The 26,764-nt window shown below is 38.4% G+C and overlaps 2 protein-coding genes across 2 annotated transcripts; one reads left to right on the top strand and one right to left on the bottom strand.

The window, feature by feature from the left end:
* The first annotated feature begins 9,324 nt into the window (after positions 1-9,324).
* On the top strand, positions 9,325-12,199 carry LOC141633914 (pectate lyase-like). Its single transcript, XM_074446256.1, has 4 exons — positions 9,325-9,594; positions 9,847-10,507; positions 11,251-11,493; positions 11,652-12,199. Exons 1-4 carry the CDS (start codon positions 9,404-9,406, stop codon positions 11,865-11,867), a joined length of 1,311 nt encoding a protein of 436 aa, XP_074302357.1. The 5' UTR covers positions 9,325-9,403; the 3' UTR covers positions 11,868-12,199.
* A 101-nt stretch (positions 12,200-12,300) lies between these two features.
* Positions 12,301-23,138, bottom strand: LOC141633915 (uncharacterized). The gene is made up of 13 exons (XM_074446257.1): positions 23,024-23,138; positions 22,820-22,881; positions 22,644-22,712; positions 19,507-19,588; positions 19,355-19,422; positions 19,144-19,245; positions 18,860-18,949; positions 18,561-18,635; positions 17,647-17,679; positions 17,089-17,166; positions 15,974-16,036; positions 13,479-13,540; positions 12,301-12,691 (listed from the first exon to the last, which is right to left on the bottom strand). The coding sequence occupies exons 1-13, from the start codon at positions 23,076-23,078 to the stop codon at positions 12,661-12,663; spliced, it is 870 nt and encodes a 289-aa protein (XP_074302358.1). The 5' UTR covers positions 23,079-23,138; the 3' UTR covers positions 12,301-12,660.
* Positions 23,139-26,764: the final 3,626 nt, after the last annotated feature.

Raw genomic sequence — 26,764 nt, 5'->3', positions numbered from 1 at the left:
ATGATGATATTGCACTGCAATTGTCTTTTTGCTTAAGCCTTGCATTAAACTATTATCTTTTAGCTTTGTCTTTTGCATATCTACGAGTTTATGTTAAAATTTAGCTGAACGAATAGACTTAACCTGAAATTTTGGCAACCTACTTATATATTCTAAGGATTAGAGTCGTATAAACTGGTGTCATTTGTGACCAGTTTCATGTAGGATTGTGATTAGTTACTCCTTGCATATCATGTATCATTAATTTGCACGTATATGAAATTCAATTGCTTTTTGCCTGCATACATTCGGGTTAGTGGTTGGTGCCACATTCAGGGAGGTGCTTACATTCCCTTTTCTTTCATTTTTACCCATTTAACTCCACATTAGCCAAATTTGCCTGTTGACCCTTAACTACATCCAAATTTAGCCTACCGTGTCAAGCTAGTTTAGATTGTTTTTGCGGTATATATTTCATTATGCCAAGTTTGGTTCATATTATATCGATTTGGAGTTGGTAGAAAAGAAGAAAAGGAGGTTGATGAAAAAAAGAAAAAAAAGAAGTTGAAAAAATAATGTGAAAAGGGAAAAAATGTGAAAAAAAAGAAAAAAAAAAGAAGAAACCGAAAAAAAGAGAAAAAAAAAAGAAAAAAGAAGATGTTGTTTGATTATGAGACGGTTTCACTCCTATGCTTTATTTACATTTTTTTTTAGGAGTATTTTCAGTTCGGTTTGGTGAGCTTTGTGCCAATTGAAGGGCATATGCGCTTGATTCTATAATTGAGTTGGAAATGGATGTTGTTATATGGTTTTGTTTAGGTACTAGCTTGATCACCTATACCTCCACATTCCCATAAATGTTTTGCCTTTTCTTACCCATTGCCTCACTTTACCATATTTTTGTAAGCCCTCGGCTGTGACAGGACCTTGTTTGGTTGGAATGTGTGTACGGTAGTTAGAATTGTCTATCATATTAGTTGCATGCATGTTTATGTGGGTCGTAGTCTAGGTGAGCGACTATTTTTCTTTCTCTCTTACATATATATGTTCACCCTTTGCTTCATGAGAGAAGAGTGACCCGTGAGAGTCCATTATTAAAGGTCTTGCAAGGTCGACGGTTCAGCTTTATTATAAACATCTTATAATTCGTTTGCATTTCACTGTTAGCTATAAGTGTTAGTTTGCTTGCATTAAATTGGTTTAAGTGGGCATTTGTAGCTAGCTCTGAGTTATCTTTTCCGTTCCATTAGTTTGCATTTAGTTTACTCGAGGACGAGTAAAGGTTTGGTTTGGGGAAATTTGATACGTGCATTTTATATAGTCTTTTTAGGCCTTTTTATGCACGTATTTCTATGCTATTATCGTAGTTTATGCTACGAAATGCCTCGAATATGCTACTTTGGTTTGTTTTGTCTTATTTGCAGGAATGAACCAGAAAGTAGTGAAATCAAGCCTTTTACCGTCCTTTTAGCATGCATTTGGAGGAAGAGCGAATTTGGAGCGGGAATATAGCTATTTTGAGATGCGCAAAGAAGTAAGATAGCTAGGCGAGCAAAGGAAGAACTTCAAATTGCTAGTGCCTACTTTGGAAAGCCATCTCGAGTTCTACAACAGATATTGATGTAATTTAATTGGAGATGAAAGTTTGTCCTCATATCTTTCCAATTCCACCGGAATCGTCCTGTTTGCCCAAGTAACGAAGAAATGGCGTACCGTTTGAAATTCAAAGTCGCAAAGCAGAAATTGTTCTTTGGAAAGTACTCGATCGAGTACAATTTTGCTCGATCGAGTCCTTTTTCTACTCGATCGAGTAGTTGCATTTTAAGATTTACTCGATCGAGTAGATTTTCTACTCGATCGAGTGGTTTAAACTTTAGTTAACTCGATCGAGTGGTTTTAAACCACTCGATCGAGTGGTTTCTCTTACGGGCTTGGGCTTTTAGCTTAAATCCGTCATTAGGTTGAATAAAATCCTATTTTTCTTATAAATAGGAAGGGGAGACGTCATTTGTAACTCTCCCACACACATCACACGTTACTTTTTCCTCTGGTTACTGTTGAATACTATTTTTCTCTCCTATTTTCCGGATCCTTTTCTACTGTAACTCTTTCTCTCCCTTTTCTCTTTAATTTAATTAATGTTTATTATTCTCCTTTCCCTTGTTCTTGCTCTTTTATTCATGTCTAGCTAAATTCCTCTGCTAGGACTAGGTGATTCAATAGACCAATGTTAGTTGCTAATTAGGTTATTAGATCTGTCGTTGTAGTTGTAGTCTATGTTGTTAATCGCTGCTTTAACTGTATCCTGCTAGTTGATTCGAAGCAATTAGCCTTTTAATTTTGGTAAACCTGGACCTGGACCGAAAGGTTGGAATAGGTGAGACCCGCAGTGAACAATAGGATGCTTTAGTGAGGGCGAAAGTTAAGCTAATAGCATTTTAGGGTGAATTGAGACCGAAAGGAGATATTCTATGCCCCTTAGACCGACACATCGACTGATCTGTGACCTCAGCTGTGATTGACTGACGTTTATTGATGACCCGGAGTCCTAGTTTCCTTTCTCTTTCTGTTAATTTCCCTTAATTCCTTTTCTCTTGCCTTTATCTCATTAGTTTAGTCAAAACACTTCAAACCCCCAATTGTGACATTCCGACATACCGAGTTAAACAGATAAATAGCAACTTAGCCTCCCTGTGGAGATCGACCCTACTTATCGCTAGCTTCTGTTAGTTATATTTAGGTATTTATTTTTGGTACATAACGACCGTATCAAATTTAGCAGACATCTCCTCAGCCTGATATTTATAATAAGGATCATCAACCAGGAAAGGGTGAGCCTGGATTTGTTCAATGACAAATTGAACATCAGCAAGCCTAGCCCTGACCTCTCTAAGATCACTCACATCATCACCACCAACTCCCTCATAAACCTCATCCGACCTTTTTCTTTTGCTAGCCTGACTGGGCTCATCAACATCAACCACAACCTACGGAGGAGACACCAATTGAGCCTGATGAGCAGGGACCTGGATTTGAAGCGTACTGTCACTCCCCGTTGCCTCACTACTCCGGGACTTTTCCCCTGTAATATGAGAAACACCTGCTTTTAACAAAGACAAGCAAAAACTAGCAATCCTTACGGAAGCCCTAGTAGCTACACAACGAAAGTATATATCAGTAATACTAACATATGCTCAGGCATCAAAGTCAACATAGAAAAGACAAAAACTTACTGCCTGACGATGAGGCCCCTGAAGCCTTGGCACCTTTAGCAGCCTTGTAAGTACTCAGCTTAGCCTTCCTGAAGCGAGGCAGGGGCTCTTGACCAAGACAAGCAGGCCACGTCCTCTCCTCATCTGACAAGGCCATAAAAGTTGCAATCCGATCAGCCGACCCCTCAGCATCAGGATCACAAGCCCAGTCAGCCACTATGGTACAACACAAGTAACTCTTCTTTAAAATCTGATTTACATACGATTATAATTTCAATTAAATGTAGGGAAGAGAACTTACCATCCTCCGCAGCCGGATAACTATGATAATCCAGATCAGGGGCAACAGAATCTTCCCTGATGAATATATAGGTTGTGGTCTAACCCTTATCATCGCCTGAATCAAAGTTGGTTATCAGATGAGTCATCTTTGCCCTGACTCGAAAGTTGAAGCGCCCAGTAGAATTACTTTTCAAATGATAAACATTCTTGAAATTCGCAAGAGTAATCACCAAGTTGTGCTTGGCACATAGGTGTTCAACAGATTGAACGATCTTCCAAACCATCGGCATAAGTTGAAAAGGAGTAACCTTGATGGCCCTAATAACCTCAACCATAAATGGAGAAAAGGAAGCCTACAACCCCCCTTGAACGCCCATTCAAAAATACAAAACCAGCCAGGGCTGCACCAATTAGCCCTGACTGAACCACTCTCAGGGACCCAGACCTCAGCATCAAAAGGAAGTAGACCTCTGCCCTTCAACAAATGTTCAAAAGAAGGTTTAAGTTGATTGGCCTTAGGAAATGAAGCAGACAATGATTTCACAGGGGCAAAACTGACACCCTTGTGTGTGATAGATAGAATTTCTGAAGGGGCAGAAATTTCCATAACTTCATCCTCAGGGATAATTTCTGAGACATCAACCACCACCGGAGGCTTATCATCCTCAGCGGCCTTGGATGCAGCAGCCCTTCTTCTTCCACCGGCCATTTTTTCTTGATTGAAGTATGAAGATTATTGAACAGGGAAATTTATCTCACAAAGAAATTGGAGAAGAGAGAAAGAAAGTTTGAAAAATTGAAAAATGTAAATGTGAAATCAAATGACGGCTCAAAGCATTTTATAGCCGTAAAACAATTTAATGGATAATGCAAGTGGATGAGTTCAATCATGACTCTCATAGGGTTTGATGAACCTACCTCATTTATGGACACTAGCCGTTAGGACGTTGAAAAAGACTCAAATTCTTTTCCGGTAAAGATTCTTATATTTTTTGTCTGACCGATTTTTTATCTCCTCATTCCTGGCCAGATCTAATGGAAATAAGGAGATAAGGGTCAATTGTTGGGCCAAGAATTGTCCTGCCTGATCAGACAAAAGTCAGACAAAGAAATACCAAGCATAGCCTGAACGGAAGTAACCCAATACAAAGCATACTATACCCAGACAGGTGCCAGCCAGGAGGGAAAGACATGTCAGACCATCTATCTAGGCCAGGCCTAAAGGAATAACTCATCAGCTGAATGTTGGGCACTATAGAATGAGTCACGCAACAACTAAAGCACAACTAAAACCTAGAGAAACGGTTCCTACTTTAATGGAAGACCTATTCAAAAAAATATACGAAGAATATGGATCAGCTGACTGATCAAAGATAACGGCAGGCGGATTATAGAGTCAAACAACCACTTCCGGGTAAATAGGGCACGAGGCCTATTATCAAGGAGCATCCAAAACAAACATGAAAGAGTCGTTATTTGCAAGATATAAATAGCAAAGCAGAAGGAAGAAGGAAGATCATCTATTATTCACTTAACCTTACTCTCATTTCATAATTGTAATCACCTTGAGCATATTTACTAAGCATTTATACTCTACCTCTAGCCTGACATACACATTCCCTGTCAGGATACACTAAAAGATAGTAACAATCCCTCCTGACTTGGTGCCCGTGGTTTTTTCCCTTATTCATAGGGTTTTCCACGTACAAATCTCTGTCTTTCACTTTATTATTCATTGTTTAAGTCATTCATCATACTAGTCAGGCATAATTATTTGAGTTAGATTGCTCTGCAATTAAACCCCTGGCAAGACTTTATCTCTGTTTTGAAATCTTGCTAAAACATACTTGAATGGTCAAGTACACCAATCATGACATCTAAAACCTAGGATAGAACAAATCATGATTTCAAGTGCGTGATAGTGACAAGACAGCTCGAAGACCCGCGAAATGGCTCGCGCCTCTTCCAGTAGCCCATGCGGCCACGTCGCTCAAAACGCACACAGCCACTCAATCCTCTATAAATACCCCTCAAATGCAACCATTTGAAGGTATGCGAGTGTCTGCCCCCTCATTTCTACCTTCAAATTCTAGACTCGACTTCTCAAGTCACAAATCGACATGTATTTTCGACCTACCGATTGGAAATACAAGCCATACACATTGTTTGGTACCGTCATCGTGCATTAAATCACTTGACAGACCATCTCGACCAACTACACAATCACTAAACTAAACAAACACTCTTGACATTGCTAAAACGGTTTTCAACCGAGTTTTCCGACCTAACAAGTTTTTACACTTCCGTCGATTTCTCGTCTTCAACCTAGCATGTAAGTATGAGGGTTTAATTAATCCTCTTCTTTCATGTCTTTTTATCTGTTTTTATGACCTTAACTTGCTAAAACATGCATAACATGATCCAAAATATGGATCGAATGAGCCAAAACCGAGGTTTGACCGGAAACAGAAGCCCCTAGTCACAACTAGGTGCCTCGCGCCTTAATGGGCTATCCAAGTCAGAACTCAAACGTGTTTGAGTTCATTCTTTCCATTTCATTTCATTTTACAACCGGTTTTTATCATTTCAAACCATTTTTATGATAAACCTTTTTAACCATAAATCATGTTCACTCTTGGTTTCTCATACCATGACGGTTTAATCCGTGTTTCGGTGATAACATTTGGTTAATTACATAAAAGGTATTTTAAAACCTTTTATTCATTTGTTTACACTTTCAAAAACAACCATATTAGTCATACATGCATAATCATCATTGGTTCCACATACCATGTCGGTTTAAATCCGAGTACGATGATGAACATTGACTAATTACAAACAATGAACTTAATATAACTAGTTCATAATAAACAATTTTCAAAACTATTCATGGCAAGCTTGCAAAACCGAACCCGACATCGAATATCGTCAATACAATGATGATTATTCAAGTCCCGTTCTCCATATTAACACAAAAAGCGGTCTAAACAACCTTTTCTTTTGGAAACGGGTTCAAATACCCTTTTACAAACCGTTTCACAAACGTTTTCAATAGTCAGGAGACGTCCTTGTGGATCGTCTGCTGCCTCGCACCTAAACAGGCCTACTGATTTCCAGTTTTCAAGCCAGGACAGGTCCCCTTGCATCGCCCAAAGGCTCGCGCCTCAATAGGCTGCCTGATGCAGGTCCTGCTTCCTTTCCAGCACTTGTCTAGGACGATCCCGACTTTGGTTGACCCGAATACAGGATGGATCAGATGACAAGCCTGCCCTTTTACTTTGTATTTGCAAAATGCCTTTCTAAGACAAATGGATCACGTTATGTACCATAAACCTAACTCGGTAAATGGATGTTTAAATTTCGTCGTGCATGCAAATCAACTTTAAATCCAACTTGACATCAATTACTTGATATTTGGATAAACAACCAACGTAGAAAGCTCACATGTTAGGTTTAAACTTGTTGAGCGCATTCATGAATTTACCCGTTTTATCAACTTTTGCATTCAACCAACCAAGATCAATCAGTAAACTTTGGATAGTGGACGACCTTATCCAGGGCGAACGAGAGTCATTCTAGAGATAGGATGCTAAAGAGGACGATTCCTTATCTTTAATACCTATGTTAAACACCGCTTTTTGCCTTGGTTGACCTAGGTATAAAGTGGATTCGAACGGTTTCCAAGTATCCCACAATTGCTTGGTGCCGACTCCGAACATCTCTAACATCGTTTCGAGACCCTTGCCGAGACGAAACCGACCGATCTAAAGCGATCCGGTCGAAAGCATTTTTACGCCACCGAGCGTGGTTTTCAGACTGTTGTGCGTCCACATATTGGCTTGGCGCGCAGGTAGCCCATGTCCACAGGGTGTTGTTTTCCAAATCCTATTTACGAGACAACAATTAATTATTTCTGCATCCTTCCTCAAAATAAATACTCCTTTACTTCATCACTTCTATACACAAAAAACCAACCTCTCTTATCTCTCTCTAAATATTTTTCTTATTATATTCTTACGCTGATATTGGGCAACATTATGTAAGTAATTTTCATTCTCAGTCTTTGTCGCACACCTTAGGCTCGGATGTCGTGTATTCCTGGGGTTGGTTGCCAAGAGGTCGTGTGTATCGAGCGGGGCAAATTCAACTTTAGGGTAGTGATCGTCATCACGCCACGACTAATCTTATTATGTCCAATAAGAATTTTCGTTCATTATTATTTCCATAGTCATACCGCCTACATTTATCTCCCGTATTTTCTCTCTACCGTCTCTCTATAATTCTCAACCTTCTTTATTTCACAACAGGTTTGAGAATTTTTTTCATTTAATTATTATTACACTTATTATTTTTTAGTACATAAAATTCTGGAATTGAATATTTTCTCAAGTTTTCAATTTTGTATTTTAAAATCTCTTGACTCACCAAACAAAGAATTGAATTTTAAATTTTTATTTCACTTCGCTAAATTGAAAATGACGCATATTAAATTAAATTATTATTGTCAAATACTCTCTTAATGTTTTGGCATCTTTTTTCGACCTTAATTTATTATTAGTACCAATATGGGGGTTTAACATGGGTTAATTCCCCACTTGCAGGTAGAGGTGGCAAACGGGTCAATCAGATCAGTTTCGGTTCGGTTTATTTCGGATCGAGTTATTTCGGCGGACCTTTATTTTCAATTTCAGTTCGGTCGGTTGTTGATATTTCGGGTCGATGCAAGTTCGAGTCAGGTGAATATCGGAGCAAATAAGGTTCGAGTCGGGTCAATATCAGAGCAGATGAGATTCGAGTCAGATCATATCCAGATCGGATGTCAAGGGATTAGGTCTTTATTCAAAACATCGGATAATATAATACAAATAATTTTTTTTAATAAGTAATATACAATATTTTTTTTATAACTAAGATATAATATTAATTCAGGGACGCCAAATGGGTGACACTCATGTACAAAAAGAAACCCAAAATGGTGACGTCCAACTACATTCGATTCATTTCAGGTTTCAATGGTTGGTTTCAGTCATTAATATACGGGTTAAAATCGTTTCAGGTATATTTCGGTTCAGATTAGGTTGAAACAGTTCAAGTTCATTCGATCTTGGGTCTATTTCGGATATTACAAATTCAGTTCGATTACGAATCAATTCAGGTAGATTCAGGTTTCGGGATGAACTTCAGTTATACCTTACGGATGTACGGTCAGGTATCGATTCAGTTAATTTCGATCGATTTTTCGGGCTCGGTCTACTTTTGCCAGGTCTACTTGCAGGTATTAATATAAAATACGGAGTAAAAAATTACTTGGTATATTCATGATTTTTCCATTTACCTTATATTTTTCAGACAAATTTTTGATTTTATCGCTGTTGCGCCTCTGAAAACAACAAAAGTTAATCTTGGTTTTTATTCCAAAAGTAAAATCTTGGTTTCATTACTTACGGTACTCAAGTTAACCTCTACTTATGCTAGAATGCGAATTTCTTAGTAAAATATAACTAGATAAATTTGTTTAAAGAGTTTCATGCGAGAAAATTTTGTTAATTTCACATTTTCAAGTTATTTTTTGGTAAGTATATTTTTTTATAGATGGTTGTTTTAAATTTTTATTTGTTTGCAAAATAAATATATGCTTATTTATTTTTTTCTAGTTAAATTTAGCTAAAGAACTGTTATTTTGTCAATCCTATTAATCCACCTTAAAATACAATTGTAATGTTTAGCTAGTAAGGTTCCCGCCAACCAATTTTTGGTACATATCCCAAATTGCCAACCTGTTGTCTTATCTATTTTTGATTCATTTAATTTGCATTTTCAAAATAAATGAAGCTTTATTAACTTAATTTTAAGACTAGGAGAATTAACCATAATAATTCCGTCAAATTCCCAACAATTTGGTGGTTAATTCAACTCAATAAAAAGAATACATGGAGAAGGAAGGTTTCTTTCTTCTCTTGTGTTCCTTGGTATTATTCATATCAACGGTAGCAGAAAACAAGACATGGGAATCAGACACATACTGGCAAATGAGAGCAAAAGAAGCTGCCTTGCGCAATGAAGCTGCGTATCACCCTCACCCTTTTAATGTCACAAACCACATCAAACTTCGGGCTACAAAGTGAGCTTTAATCTAACCGATATTCTTGCTTGTGACAAAAAACACTTATGACATTTCAGAACCATCTGCCCTTTTTATTATTATCTATAACGCTCCTGATATATGTTTTAAAGAAGTCATGCATGCACTTACATGACGCACGGTTCACATATTTGTTATTGTTTTCCTATCTCGATTGTGTAAAAATAGAATAGGTTATGAAGCAAAAATATCATGCTGCGTCTAACACATTTGCGTGTCTCTCATGGCCAGACTCCTACAAAATATTGGATTGAACAATACAAGGAGGGTTTTGGCTAGGAAATACAGACGAAGCTGCCTATACACAAACCCTATTGACGAATGCTGGCGATGCAATCCCAATTGGGCAAACAACCGAAAGAAGTTGGCCAAATGTGCCCTCGGGTTTGGGAGTGGGACAACCGGGGGAATCCTCGGTCCAAGGTATGTAGTAACCGACTCTTCAGACAACGACATGGTAAACCCTAAACCTGGAACCTTACGCCATGCAGTGACTCGTGATGGGGCACTATGGATCATATTTTCAGCCCACATGACCATAAGGCTCAACCAAGAGCTCATAATTAGTAGCAACAAGACAATTGATGGTCGGGGTTCAAATGTGGTCATAGAAGGCGGTGCTGGATTTACACTTCAGTTTGTTGAGAATGTCATCGTCCATGGTCTCAAGTTTAGAAATATAGTCCCAGGTAATGGAGGCTTAATTAGGGATTCGGCTGACCATTTCGGGTTTCGGACAAGGAGTGATGGTGATGCCATATCAATTTTCGGATCACATCATATTTGGATCGACCACTGCTCCTTTTCCAAATGCGCTGATGGTCTTATTGATGCTATCCAGGGCTCAACTGCCATCACCATCTCTAATTGCCATATGACCAACCATGACAAGGTAACATGATTCCTTCAGACAATTTTTTTTAAACTTGTGATCCCATCATCCCACTAGTTGAAAAAGGGCAGCCCAGTTCACGATGGCGTCCCCGCTAGGCGAGGGTTCGGGGAAGGGTCCCACCACAACAGTGTAATTGGGACAAGCCTTCCCTTGCCATTTTGGCAAGAGGCCGTTCCAAGGACTTGAACCCAGAACCTCATGGTCACAAAGCAACACCTTAACCGGTGCGCCAAGGCTCCCCTTCCAGCATCCCACTAGTTAATTTCAAAAAAAAAAAAAATATTTCTTCCGACATTTTCACAAACTTGTTTTGCACATCATCTTTATATAATAGTGACACAAGCGAGTCTTTTTCTAAGTAGTTTTCATGGCATAAAATGCCAGGGAACGGCACTAGAGTACAGGACACAATACGATAACCATGACGTTTGCTTCAAACAAAACAAAACCAGAACTAGAACTATCCGAGAACCGAAAAAAACACCAGGGAAGTATTTTTTTGCCATATCAGAGTCATTAGCATTTAGCAACCTCCATAGAGATCGTCCTTAAAATCATTTAATCCAAGATGGTCCAGCCAATATTCCTTATTCAAGCGATAAATCTCCGACTCTACACCCCATACCAACAAATGTAAGTGTTATATGAGACGGTCTTACCCAAGTTTCCCATCTTCTGAAAATAATGCAGGGCTACCACATTCAAAAGCCAACTAAAGTTGATGGCCTTTTTTTTTACAGGCTTTTTTATTTGGGGCAAGAGATACCGACTTCATGGACAGAAAAATGCAAATAACAATAGCATATACTCACTTTGGGAAGGGTATGGTGCAAAGGATGCCAAGGTGTAGATGGGGATTCTTTCACGTAGTTAACAATGACTACACTCACTGGGAAATGTACGCCATTGGTGGCAGCCAGAATCCTACCATTATCAGCGAGGGCAACCGATTTATCGCACCATACAATGACTTTGCTAAGGAGGTATGTACCGTGTGTCCGTGTGCATTGCGCAACTTATATGACACGGTCTCCCATGTGAGACTTGACTTCTAAATATATAATCTATAAGTACACAGTACTTGGGCTGGTCTTTCACCAAAATCGAATGTTATATAGTTTAAACCTGGTAACTTTTGCAGGTTACCCACAGGATGAGACCGGACTCACCATGGGATAGCGGGGTATGGACATCGAAGGACGACGTATTGCTAAATGGAGCAACATTTAAACAGTCGGGTAGTCTTCAAACTACACAATTTGCAGATAAGATGGTGAAAAGCACACCTGGTAGATTTACGGGGAGGATGACCCGCTTTGCTGGACCATTGAAATGCATACCTAACATACCTTGCTAATATGATTTTTTCCCTTTTGGGTCATCAGAAAGAACGGGTAGACATTGTTGTATCATTTTGCCGTTCACTTGTGTTTACGCGTTATAATTCACAAAAAGAAAGTTCCCCAAGTATTTAAGTATATTATGCAACCTGTGTATCTACTCAGATTGCTAATCTCAGTCACTGATGTATCACCACATAAAAAACCGTACTCCCTCCTATTCAAAAATAGGTTCCATTTTGTATATTAATAGAATTAAGAAGTAAGATTAGACATATCAATATTTGTGCTCTCTTTCATTTGCACATCAAAGACAAATAAAAAAAAACAATAAGATATTACTCCAGTATTTTTGATATAGTTCTTAAATACTTGTGCATACTGGATATGAACTGAAGGTGTTACGTTACTGAAGCAGAGGGCATCAATTCTTTTGCAAAAAACCCAAAATTGAAATAAATTTTTTTTTTACTCGAAGATGATATTCAAATATTTTGATCTCAAAAGTATCACGCAACATTGTGCCCAGCAATAGCACGGTCATTGTCAGATATATTGCCCAACCAAAGATAAAAAAAAAAAACAAAAAAAAACAAAAACATCTTTTCTCAGAAGAAACTAACACTAAATAGTATAGATCAACCGAAAACATTCATTCAAGTAGGCAACAGAAGAAACCATGGATGGTCATGCATAATGATTTCATTCCTGCAGTCTGCCTGCTTAGTAATAAACACGGTGATCAAACCTTATTCTCCATAATATATAAGGTGTCCTTCCTCTGAAGGAATCTGAGAAACGCCTCCTCTTTTAGACCTTTGCAACCTTGGGTGAGGATAACCTGCAAAGAACCCAATGAAAGCATTCAACAATCACTGAGACACAGGAAACGACATCAACACAAGACATATTATGACAAATGATTATTCGAGGATATCAACCCCGGCCGATCATGTTTGCATGGTTTAGAGTTTTGTAAGCTGATCTACAACCCATATCACCCAATGAAAATGGAGGAGGTTGTTCGCAAAATAGATTGGTTGAATCTGTTTGAACAAAATCAAATAACGAACCACAACATTAATTTGGATTCCCTTCGTACAATATTTGAGCTAATCAATGTCATTTTCTGAAAAGATTAATGGGGCTATTTCACAGAAGCTTTGAGGAGATGAAAATTAGATGTCGAAAGTTAACTTATGGATAAAACACATTGGCCAACCACTAATATTGTACAAGGGAATAGAGGATACATGTCTCCCTCCATCTAATTACAGCTTGTATAGCAAACTTCCTACATATCATCCCTTTTTGTTATCACTTATGAAGGTCATGTAAGCAAACAAATATCATTCTGAAGGCCTCTATAAAATCCCAACAGCATCTACTTTACGAAACCGCGTATATACTAATTCAAGCACTGAGAAAGGATAATATTCTACTATTTTGGATTCCAAGATCGCTTCCCTTGATGTATGGTCAGATTAAACAACGAATACATTTTAAACACCCAAGTATCGTATTCCTGCCAAGGTCGAATAAGCAATATGTGGTTGACCAGGTGCTAACAATTAGGACATGAGAGAATATAAAGTGAGGTGATACAAGAACTTATTAAATGTTTAAACCTCATCAAGTTTCCTTTTTGCTGGTCCTTGCTAATTTTCTCCTCCGTAATTGACATGAGTCCCTGTGAGAACCAGGAAAAAATGTTACAGAACATTATTGAATGCTTCATATGATGTTCAGGTAAGAAAATAAAGAAATGCAGCAAACAGAAGTCATCAACAACAAAGCCTTGACCCAAAATAAAACAAGTCAACCTCATCTCAAAAGGAAACAAATTTCAACATATTGAGGACTAACCTATGGCATTAAGTATTAACTATTTGTCTGTATGCAAGTACATGAGGAGAGGGGAAGGAGGGAATCATTTTTCTTCCAAAGTTTGCTATTTGAAAGGGTTCTAGTATGGCTTGGAGGGAAGAAAATGGACACCATTTCCCTCCAACCCCACTTTTGTAAACAGTGGAAATCCACCACCTTTTCCCTTTCCAGTCAAAATTGTGCCCCACACAAGGCCTAATGTACACCGCCGCACACCACTTCGCATTACGGCCCCCTTTATCACACACAAGACCCCAGCTTAGAGTGCAACTACGCATTATGTGATCGAACCATTTTAATATCATGGAGTCATGTACCAATCAATATTTTTCAGATTTTGTATTTTTGTCAAGCACTGCCTAAAGGTTGCCTCATTTCAAAACCATTTTTAGGCTAGAAATTTTTCGACAAGTAGTCAGGTGAGGTTAGATTTTAGAAAGAAAAAAAATCAAATCATGCGGTTGTAGATCTAAGAAGCAAAAATCTAAAATTTCAAAATGCGATGTGATAGAGAGAGGTTTGAGGAGGATGTGATCACAAAAGGGAAGGATTGGAGGTCAGAAAAGTGAGAGTAGACAAAGAAGAAAGTGGAGCTCAATAAAGGGAGAAAATGAAAGTCAAAGAGGGAGACAGTGGAGATGCAGGCCATAAAGCGGGGAAATTGAGCTCTGAATAAGGTACAAGCGGCAATGTGGCCTGCGATGGCCAGGAGATTTGTCCGGAGATAAACCTTTGTGTGGGTGCAGGGAGGTTTGGTTGGTGGTGGTCAAACGGGTAAGGTAGTGAGGAAAAAGATGAAAGTAGCTGGAGTTATTAATGTTTATAACATCAATTATGAGAGTTTAGTTACTTGAGTAATGACATATTTGTTGCTCTTGCATATACCGATTTACTAAATCATATACTCCCTCCACATCTATATGTTCCTCCCATTTGATTTGGGCAAGGTTCTTAAGAAAGTGGATTACTCGTGTCTTGTTAAACTAAACCCATCTTATATTAGGCACTAATCTCACCCCCTCCACCAAACAATGAAACATCATCCACACTCCTACCAAAACACCCTCCACACCACCACCCCACCACCACCACCACGCTTACACCGTACCTCCACCACCCTTCCATCACAACCACCACCAAACTCGCCTGACCACACCCAACTACACCCCAGCATGCACAACCGCACTAGCAACGCTGCTGTCGCACCGACAACTATGTCGGCATAGATGATCACCCTTTGAAGCGACTGAGGTCGGACAACGCCATAGTAACAGTAGTTTTCAAAAATAACGTTCATCTCTTTATAGATTTGAGTTGAGGTCACAATTGAAGATGGAACTTTCCGTTCGTGATGGTGTATAAGTCACCGCCGCCACCCTACTACCTAGTCGTCGTCATCCTCCCACCTTGTAGTCTAGGTTAGCCGTCTTCCCCTTCCTCATCGGGGTTTTCTAGAGTTTGGGTAAGGTGGTTATTAAGGTGGGATGGGGTTTCGATGATGGTATGGGTGGAGTTGTCGGCAATGGTGAGTGTAATGGTGGCCGGTAGGGTGAGTGCGTGTGTGCGGGGGGCAGGACGGTGGGTGGGGGTTGTGCTGGTTGGCCGGGGCAGAGGTGGAGGTAGGTGAGTGTGGAGTTTGGGGTGGGGGTTAGGAGGAGTTAGGATAAGTATAATTAGAATGCTAACTAAATATTGTTTTGCTAATGTGAGTAATTTAAGGTGATACGTTGGTGTTTTAGTCCCTTAATGTTTGCCAAATAAGGAAAGTTCTCAAATGGAGGAACAAAAAAATGTGGACCAAAATGGAACATCATTGCTCTTTCATGGACACGTTTTACTCTACTTTTTTCCATAATTTTTCTACATCATACCCTTCTCTTAAATGTTCGATATGCAAATTAAGATCCATAGTTGAAGAATTTGTGAGCAATTTAACTAGGTTTTGAGAAGGAGAGAAAGGAAACATTTTATTTTTCTTTTTTGAAGGGAAGAATAGTGAAAACAATGTATATGATTTAGTAAAAGCTGTATATGAAAAGCAATTCTGTTTTGTAAATACCAGGTATTTAAAAGGATAGTTGTGTAAAGGTGAAACCAACCTTACAAAACTAGAAGAAATAGAAACAGTAAGAAAAAGAAAAGAGAATTTCCAAAAAGGAATACAGGAAGAGAACATGTGAATGGAGGGAGTTAGTTTCTGACGGAAACCCTTTTTACCTCAAAAAAGTTAATTTACCTGGAGGCCAAGATTTTCTGTAGATGGGAGCAGATCGCGAGATGTCCCAGCACTTCTGAATTCCTGAGATAGTTCATACACATGAGCTTTCAGATCTCACATATCACAAAATATGCCACAAAAGCTACAAAGGATGCACAAGCATTAGTTAACATATATACGCGGGATATACAGCAAGTGCACAAATAGAGCAGAAGCAATAACACCGAAGCAGCCACATATCCATTTCGAGATAACACTTGGGTAAAATTCAATCATGTTGACAGAAGGTGGCGCATTTAACGGAGTATCCAATACGCCCGGAGTATTAAAATAAACATAATACAGGAATCTGTAATGCTAGTACACTTGCTTTTTAAAAATTGAAAACAAAATTATATTTAAGAAAAATAGCTTAAATCATAGAATCGTATATAATAATCCAATTACAAGCCATAAATTTTGTTATTACTTTAATTTTGATCTATATAAAGGGTCAATGGATTATTCCATTTCCAATGGAACCAAAGACGCATTACTCTTTGGTTCTGGATGATGATGGAATAAAGCACAATGGCTCACTAAATTGGCGGCTCTTCTTTCTATTGTGAAGTAGCAGTTCTTCAGTACAGTTCTCGACGCAATTTTCATCTTGGGTCATTCGGAAACAGCCTCTTTGTGTTGTTAACACAAGGGTAAGGCTGCGTACATCCGACTCAAGCTCTGGGGTAATGTTGTTGTTATAAAGGGTCAATGGATGTCACTCACACTTATTTTTTTCTTTTTGCATCATCTCTGTTGTCTTTTTTTCCTTTACATCTCTTTCACCTTTCTAAATACTAAATTAATCTTCCCTTTCATTTATTTCATTCATCTTCATCATCAAACCAAGAGGACAGAATATTTTGTAGATTGAAACCTCCGTGTATGGCATTTAGTTCCAAATCAAGAAATTTTGATAATTTAATGATATTAACGTGAAATTGGGCTCACTGTTTGCGAATTCACTCAAACTAAAAGGCTTACAAATCAGAAACTGATTCATGTTAGGTTACACGAGTGAATTTTGTAAACCTGATTCAAACACTAGAAACACAAACAGAATCTATCATGCTACCCATACAAGTAGCTCATACCTGAGTTAGCGAAGGAATCTTGGTAAACTTCCCCTCGGCAAATTGTACCAAGTAGTCCACACCCATAAGTGTAAGAGTCTGTTAAAAGTAGAAATCAGTATATAGAGTAGCTGTAGAGGAGAAGTACGCAACAACTTGTGCCACTGAGCATGCAGTACGAAAAAGGAAGGGAATGAAAGTGAGAAAAGGTATTCTTTCAAACATTTGTAATTGATTTGATTGAAAGAAAAGTCATAAAAATGGCCAGCTAAAAGAAGGGGAAAAAAGAATTGTGTGTCCCATCTTTCCTTTGTTCACAAAGTTTGTCAATCAGTAAGCAAATAAATACATTATTCGCTTTCCTGTATTACCACGTGTGTCACTCCTAGCTCACGAATATCTACCCACCAAGCCAGCTGTAAAGATTTGAGTCTTACAAATGCCAAGTGTATAGTGTACTGATTTCATGATTTATGGATTCATAAATGTTGGATCAGTAAGGCTTTAACTCCCAGTCATTTTCTCATGCAAGCTAATATCATAAACTGTTAATCAAATGTCATGAGAAAGCTGCTCTACCTGCTTTTTGTCAAACTCAATCATCTTGTCCTCCTGCAGTAATATAGGACAGTATAAACACGATTGATTAGACGGTCAGTAAATGTAGAACCAAATGAATCATAGAGGATCAATACATGCATGAATGTACGTAATAGTTACTGCAACACATGACCCTAATATCAGCCTTTATGTAAGGTGTCAATATCTTCTGATAGTAAAAGAGCTTTCAAAATTTACTATATTTGGCCATCACAGATTCATGTGGCAGTCAGTTGGCTGATATTGACTGCTATCACCGATTCTAGGCCATCAAATAATCTACACGATCACCCAACTGATAATCTGGTGCTAGAACGTAACATTTTGATATGAATGAAAAAAAAAATGACAGTATATTGCATCATTATGCGAGTCCATGTGACAAGGTACGCTACGTTAATTGCTAATGAGACCATGATACACAGCATTCATACACAGAATTACTACCAGTTGAAGTAAACAAAACTGCTAAAGAAACCAAATGTACCCTAACCAATAATTAACATGTTCACCTACCATTATCTAGAGATTAATCAGACCAAAAATATGTCAGTGTCTCAGCTAGTAATGGATATGGCTATTGTTTCTTTAACTCCGCGTTGTGGTTAAAAGGTTCCTATTTCACAAACTTAGATTTTATTTATTATTGTGTTGTTGGTGCCAATTATCAAAACTCAGGATATGGTACCCTCCATACCTCATTACCACTAGCTAATACTCCGAGCAAAAAGATAACCTACATCGACTAAGAGGGTGAGAACAGTTAAAACGGCACTTAAAAGAAACATATGAACTTGACAGGAAGCATCCAATATATGTGCAGTGTGTATTATTCAATCAGAACAGCAAGTTCAGGAAATAAGAGGCTGTTACGATGCATCTATGCCACCTACCAATTTGCCAACTGTCTCTGTCAAATAGTGAAGCTCGTCGTTGACCATTATCAATTCTCCACGAGCACCACAAACCTGTTAGAGAGAGAATGTGAATTAGATGATAGACTATGATTCATTTTCTTCTACACTATAACAATACAAACTTATCGAGGAAACTCAGTTTCCATGCTAGCTATTGAGCAATCATACAACTCCTAAAGAGTTTTAGAAAGAAGAAGACATATTCAACATATCTATGATATTGGAAGCAAACTAGGACAATGACCAGCAGAATGGTGAAAATATTCAAGGTGCACCTCAGTCATAATCATCTTTGACAACTCTCTCTGCTCATCTATCTTCCCGTCAAGATTCTGTACCTTTTGCAATAGATGTTTCTTTGCTTTCTGCAGAACAAAAAATGCAAGAAGGAAAAACGGAAAATATTATTGCAGTAGACATGGGCACCAAACATAATTAGTCATGACTTTATAGGATAACAAAATGACATTAGTGGATATTGTTGAATTTTGTGAAAGATATCAAGGATCAGAAACAGATAAAACTATTAAAATCAAGTTTAGAAACAATGGCAGCTCACCTCAAGAGCTTCATTAACACTCTGCAAATTTTGTGTCAAACTGGCTACTGCAGCTGCCATATTGCTTTTGGTAACATACATAAGATCAGAGAACGTAACACCCTGAAGTTTAGCAACAAAAGATTCGTAAGGTTTCCTCTCACGAAATTCTAATAAAAAATTAATGAAAAATATTGCCAAATTGAGGAAATTTTTGATGGCTGCAACTTACCTTCCACCACATATAACCATATCCCAGAGCACCCAATGTTGCAGCAGGAAGAATAAGAGAGGAAACATCTATTGAAATTAAAAGATTAATAAAATGTCTGGGCAGCAAAATTCTGAATGAACAATTTAAATAAACCAACTGTTGACTTGTACCAGTTCCGCCAGAGCTACCATTCAGCACAGTGATCTGTCTTGTATTGGCCAATTGCCTGACTTCTTGTGCCAACCAGCGCACCTGTATGTTTCTAAGGTAAGCTCTTTAAACTTGGAAGTATTTAAAACTTACTCAGAAGTGCCAAATAATATTCCTTAACGAGGTCACATGGTTCGGGGTTCAGTTCTGTTCGAAGAACGGGTTCGAGCTCGTAAAACGTTACGCAAGTGAACTGGATTCGAAATTCGAACAGTAGTTTGATGGTAAACTGAGTTTATATTCTAGATGAAATTGTTCTTAAAAGAACTTAATTAACATTCGAAAATGTAGCAATGTAGCTAGTTTGCTGGGATTTTAAGGAGCTAAGAAATTAAATTCCAAAATTAGACCCACAGAATGACCCCTCCTTGTTTCGGAAAATAAAAGTAATACAAAATTAATATGAGTATTCCAATAAGCCAACTGTTCCATGTCTACTCAAGTAATAAGATAGTACTCCGTATTATCTTTAGTAACAGTTAAATGAAATATTCCAACTCCCCATACCATGGCCACCAATAGTCAATTCAGTAAAAGTAAGAAGCAAAAACCAATTATCCCACTTCCCCTTGGCTTACTCCTCATCCCACAACAACCAAGTTAAAAAAAAAAAAAAAAAAAAAAAAAAAAAAAAAAAACATCTTGTTTTCACGTGTTCATCAATGGCATCCAAGTTCCCCTCATCTTTCCGATTTTTATTTCAAGGGCCCAGATACACATTCCTCTTTCCTAGTCCCCTCCATGGCTCCTTATCACTCCATCACAAATCGGCTTAATAGTTTGCCTGCCATGCCGTACTGGGTCACAAACTCTGGTGATCTGGGTCCCGACCCAGTTCCGGTACACACCAGTTCGAAGATCAGAACACCGAACTCTGAATCGTATTACACAATTTCTGAGTCAAGCTCTTCTAAAGTTTGAAATATTTGAATTTTCTAAGGAGACATACACCCAATGAGATTTAAAAACTAAAGCATTCGCTATAAAGTAAACAAGGTTTAGGCAGCTGTAAACCCTCATCCTTCAATTTTTTTACTGACACTTGGTATTTGCCTTACAAGAATAACTTACCTGCTAGTATGTTCCAAGACTGGGCAGGGGTTTCTCATTTTAAAGTCACTCAACTCAGAAGAATACCTACTATATTGTCATAGAACCTAACATTCTCCCGCATAAAAAGAAGATATGTGCGGTTAGAAATGCTTTTGCAAGTTATACCACTGAGTCAGAGCTGTCCATCATCTAAGTACCAACTAATGTCAGCTCACTCTCTCAGGATTCTCTAAAACAAGCTATAATTCTGGATCTAAAAGGCAATTTCAACTCACCCCGGTACCTAATAATCACACGCCTATATCTCAGTGATGGAATAATGGATAACCCAAAATATTAACTCTTTTGTCTAAACCATCACCATCCACTATATGATCATCAGGATACGCAGCCTCAACACTTCAAATGCTCTCACTACTCACTTGTCCGCTTCATTTTCTACTCACTTCAACCAGAAACAGCAAAATTAATCATAAGCCAAGATATCACACATTGCTACTAACAACATTTCCTCACCAAACCTACATTAATTGCTCCTTCTGAGTTCTGACATGCTTCCCCCAAAGAGCACAGACACAAAAATAACTAGCACAAACCCTGACCAATCCAAGTCCCATTGAGCAACACACAAACATACTTTATTATAGTCAAATATAATCAAGGAACTATCTAAGAACATATGTTTTTCCAACACTTCAATTGGTCGCATGTCGGGTGCTTGACACGACACGTCGCTTGACACTTCAATTTAGAGCAAAAAATTGAAAACTTAGTGAAAACCGTATCTGACACTCCGATATCGTGTCCAACCTTGCACTCGAGTCAGAGTAACATAGCTAAGAACCATAGAGTGAAAACCAATTTTCTCCCAACGACTCCCAGCATCTGAACCAGGAGTACCACCCAACCCAACACTCCCACTCACACACATCGAAATAAATTAACACAAACAGCATTTATAGTCATCAGTTCATCTCCCTCCAATGACTAAAACGTAACTTCATCAAACACAATAGACGCAATTTCCTAGTAACGGTGAAAGTATGGTTTTAAATAAAGGCCGTTACGTGACATGTTAGTTGCTACATAAAGGATTTTCACCTTTCCATTTCTGATATATAAAGGGTTGCCAAAACTAGCCGATATTTGACCAATACTTGACCGATGCAAGTGTAATACAACTGATAGTGACCGATTCAACTTAGTATATGAGCGAAATAAATAAATAAAAAGCTGCCAACAACCATGACATTAGACGCGCAGCCGCAAAATATTATGCAACTTCGATTAGGGACCAATATTGTGATCACGACCGATACCGAGAGGTAATGCTAAGTGAATGGAAAGTTTGAAACTTATGGACTGGTCTGACACTTGTGCAAGTGAAAGGCAGCTTTAGAAACTAGAAATAAATTGCTAGAATGCAAGTTGTGGTGAACCTCGCTTTATAGTCTTTAAAACAGAGAAAAGTGTATTTTGGGGCTAAAAACAGCCTACAGCCGAGAACATGGTAAATACCAATATGATATACGAGTGGCCAAGACCAAATACAAAAGGGATCGGACTGCCTTATTTCCCAGAGAAATACCATCTCTCTTACATGCATCCCTAAAATCTCTCTATAGTAGCTCTAAAAAGAGCGTCAGACCGTGAGGAATATCAAGTGCAGACGATTGGAGCAGGTCGGACTTAAGGAGTACATTGGAGCAATGTTACTCAGAAACAGCTATAAGTACCAAACACAGGTGCTTGTCCAAGTGTCCAGGAACTATCGTTAAAAAAAGTGTTATTTTTTGGCTTAGAATAAAGCGTCCATGTGTCATCCCCATGTCGAGTGTTGAAGGTCCAACATAGAAATTCAGTAATTAGGTAGTGTTGGAGTAACTGCATCGGAGCATTCAAGTTTATGATCAATCAATATAATAAAGTCGGATAACTACGTAATCAAAAAGGGCTCAAATTTATGATCAACAAAATTATCTCAAAATTAATCAATAAATGCATCGGAACACCAAGCTTCAACATAAATATGAGCAGAACAAACCTGAGCAACAATGGGATCGATGTCTGCATTGGCAGAATCGCCCGGACTCTCTAATCCCTTGACCAAGCTCTTAAGACAACCATAATTCAAACATAAAAGAAAACAATTCAGCTAATAAATCATGAAAAAAAAAATCATTAAGAAAATGGGCAATCAAAGTGAAAAAATAGTCGTACTTGGAGCTCGCCGAGAAGTTCGGATAACTTATTGTTTTTGAGAAGGATTGTTCCGGTATAACCTGCAAACATAACACATGAGTTTAATTACCAGAAAATTAAAAGTTTTTTTTTTGCTACATAGAAAATTAAAAGTTGAGGAGCGATTAGAAAAGAGGGAAGAACTAAAAATGAAATGATGAATTTGTGGTAGTATAATTATACCAGCGCCAACTATGAAAACGATTTTGGATAGACCAATTCCAGATTGCAAAGCCATAATTATAAAAGTGCTCAATTCAGAAACCTGATTTTAATTGTAGCCGTTGTGCGGAGGTGGAGATTACATAGACACGTGGAAGACGTCTTATTTCAGGGGGCGGGTATGGGGTTGGAATCAGGAATCATACCCGGGTGGTATGGGTTTGGAACTTGATACCTCATACTTTGTGTTTGGTTCATTTTTGAGTGGTATGGGTTTGAACATCAATTAAGGTTAAAATGCGTAAATTAAAGTATTATAAATAATATTTTTCAATATTATAAAATCATGAAAATGATTAGTTAACCAAATAAGTATATAAAAAATTGGATTTACAATATGCTATAATTTGTTTTTTCATATTTTTGATCAATTTAGTTTGATACACGTGGGTATCAATCTCATACCCACCCCCCTCCTTGGGTATGAGAAACCCATACCTCATGAGTTTGAGGTATGGTATGAAACCCTTGTATTTGCCAAACAAACATTTGGTATGGGTTTGGCTCATTCCAAACCCATACCCATACCTTTTTTGAGTGAACCAAACACCCCCTCACTTCTTTCCCTTTTCTTCTATCAAATTTATTTGGACCCGCGCACAATTTTACTAAATTCCGCACAATTTTCCCATTTTTTCTGAAATTATCCTTCTCATTTCTCACACCTATCAAGAGACAAATTAAAAACTACCAAAAAATAAGAAAAAGCCCTTTGTCAATCGCCATTCTCCCAATCACCGTACCACCCTCCGCCACCCCCTCTCTGGACCGGCCTCCCCTCACCACAACCCCTCCCTGTGCTGAGAACCACCAACACCCCTCTGCACCGTCGACCCTCTTAGTAATGTTGTCAGTACGAGGGATTAAACATCGATTTCAGCAACAGCGAGACTTTATAGGTCTGGTCAACGGAGAAGGAACATTGGTATGGACGGCGAGGTTGGATAGGGTGGTTGATGGCGGTCCGGTCTGGGTGGTCGGGGCTGGGGAGGGGTAGTAGCGGATGGTGAGGGGAAGGATTGGGGGTGGGAGGGAGTGTCTGGCTAGGGTTCGGAGAGTCGGTTTTTTTTTTTAAAAAAATTGTATTATTATTAGGGTTATTTCATGAGAATAATCCAAATTATGTCTCTCCTTCTCATATTAATCTATACTATACTTTAACTTAGAATAATCTAAACTATATGCTCATTTTCTTACATTGCACCAGTTAACCGGCTACCTATTGATCAAGTGACATTTAAAAAAAATCATTAAATTTATAATAAGCCATCTTCATTGCTACCAACACTAATCATCAATCAAAAAAGTAAAAACAGTAAATAAATTTGCTCTGAGAAATGCTTAAAACTGCAAAAACACAATAAAAAACTTAAAACTCACACCCATTTTGTACACAACAATCATGATTTCCTTATGTGCTACATACAGCTTAACAAGATACAATCATACATACATGTTTATTAGTCAACAAAATTTAGTCATCCCTTTACATCTATAATACTTAGAACAATCTTTAATTCTTTATGATAAGGATCTGCTGTGGAGGAAGATAGTTAGCATTATTCGAATACACCTGACTGCGAACCCCACAGCTAACTGGCTGATCTCTAGCTAAAGCTCCAACGGTGATATGCTTACTGTTTTAGCAAGAGTTCACACGGAGATAAAGTCTTGCCAGGGGTTTAATTGCAGGGCAATTTAACTCAAATAATTATGCCTGACTAGTATGATGAATAACTTAAACAATGAATAATAAAGTGAAAGACAGAGATTTGTACGTGGAAAACCTTGGTAATAAGGGAAAAAACCGCGGGTACCAAACCAGGAGGGATTGTTACTATCTTTTAGTATATCCTGACAGGGAATGTGTATGTCAGGCTAGAGGTAGAGCATAAATGCTTAGTAAATATGCTCAAGGTGATTACAATTATGAAATGAGAGTAAGGTTGAGTGAATAATAGATGATCCTCCTTCCTTTGCTTTGCTATTTATATCTTGCAAATAACGGCTCTTTCATGTTTCTTTTGGATGTTCCTAGATAATAGGCCTCGTGCCCTATTTACCCGGAGGTGGTTGTTTGACTCTATAATCCGTCTGCCGTTGTCTTTGCTCAGTCAGCTGCTCCATATTCTTCGTATATTTTGTTGAATAGGTCTTCCAATAAAGTAGGAACTGTTTTTCTAGGTTTTAGTTGTGCTTTAGTTGTTGCCTGACTCATTCTAGTAGTGCCCAACATTCGACTGATGAGGTATTCCTTTAGGCCTGGCCTGGATCGATGGTCTAACCTGTCTTTCCCTCCTGGCTGGCACCTGTCTGGGTATAGTATGCTTTGTATTGGGTTACTTCCGTTCAGGCTATGCTTGGTATTTCTTTGCATGACTTTTGTCTGATCAAGCAGGATAATTTTTGGCCCAACAATTGCCCATCATCTCCTTATTTTCATTGGATCTGGCCACAAATAAGGAGATAAAAAATCGGGCCAGGCAAAAAATATTAGAATCTTTACCGGAAAAGAATTTAAGTCTCCTTCAACTTCCTAACGGCTAGTGTCCATAAATGAGGTAGGTTCATCAAACCCTAGGAGAGTCATGATTGAACTCATCCACTTGCATTATCCGTTAGATTGTTTTTGCGGCTATAAAATGCTTTGAGCCATCATTTGATTTCATATTTCCATTCTTCAATTCTTCAAACTTTCTTTCTCTCTTCTCTAATTTCTTTGTGAGACAAATTTTGCTGTTCAATAATCTTCATACTCCAATGAAGAAAAAATGGTCGGTGGAAGAAGAAGGGCTGCTGCATCAAAGGCTGCTAGGGTTGATTAGCCTCCGGTGGTGGTAGATGTCCCAAAAATTATCCCTGAGGATGAAGTTATGGAAATTTCTGCCCCTGCAGAAATTCTATCTATCACACACAAGGGTATCAGTTTTGCCCCTGTGAAATCATTGTCTGCTTCATTCCCTGAGGCCAATCAACTTAAACCTTCTTTTGAACATTTGTTGAAGGGTAGAGGTCTACTTCCTTCTGATGCTGAGGTCTGGGTCCCTGAGAGTGGTCTAGTCAGGGCTAATTGGTGCAGCCCTGGCTGGTTTTGTATTTTTGAATGGGCGTTCAAAGGGGGTTGCAGGCTTCCTTTTTCTCCGTTTATGGTTGAGGTTATTAGGGCTATCAGGGTTGCTCATTTTCAACTTATGCCGATGGTTTGGAAGATCGTTCAATCTGTTGAACACCTATGTGTCAAGCACAACTTGGTGACTACTCTTGAGGATTTCAAGAATGTTTATCATTTGAAAAGTAATTCTACTGGGCGCTTCAACTTTCGAGTCAGGGCAAAGATGACTCATCTGATAACCAACTTTGATTCAGACGATGATAAGGGTTGGGCCACAACCTATATGTTCATCAGGGAAGATTCTGTTGCCCTTGATCTGGATTATCTTAGTTATCCAGCCGTGGAGGGTGGTAAGTTCTCTTCCCTGCATTAAATTTAAATTATAATCGAATGTAAATCAGATTTTAATGAAAACTTGCTTGTGTTGTACCATAGTGGATGACTGGGCTTGTGATCCTGATGCTGAAGGATCGGCTGATCGGATTGCAACTTTCATGGCCTTGCCAGATGAGGAGAGGACGTGGCCTGCTTGTCTTGGTCAAGAGCCCCTGCCTCGCTTCAGGAAGGCTAAGCTGAGTACTTACAAGGCT

The sequence above is a fragment of the Silene latifolia genome, chromosome Y, assembly GCF_048544455.1.
Source record: "Silene latifolia isolate original U9 population chromosome Y, ASM4854445v1, whole genome shotgun sequence".
NCBI classification, from domain to species: domain Eukaryota; kingdom Viridiplantae; phylum Streptophyta; class Magnoliopsida; order Caryophyllales; family Caryophyllaceae; genus Silene; species Silene latifolia.
Note: the sequence above shows the minus strand (reverse complement) of the source record. Positions and strands in the feature narration are given on the sequence as shown.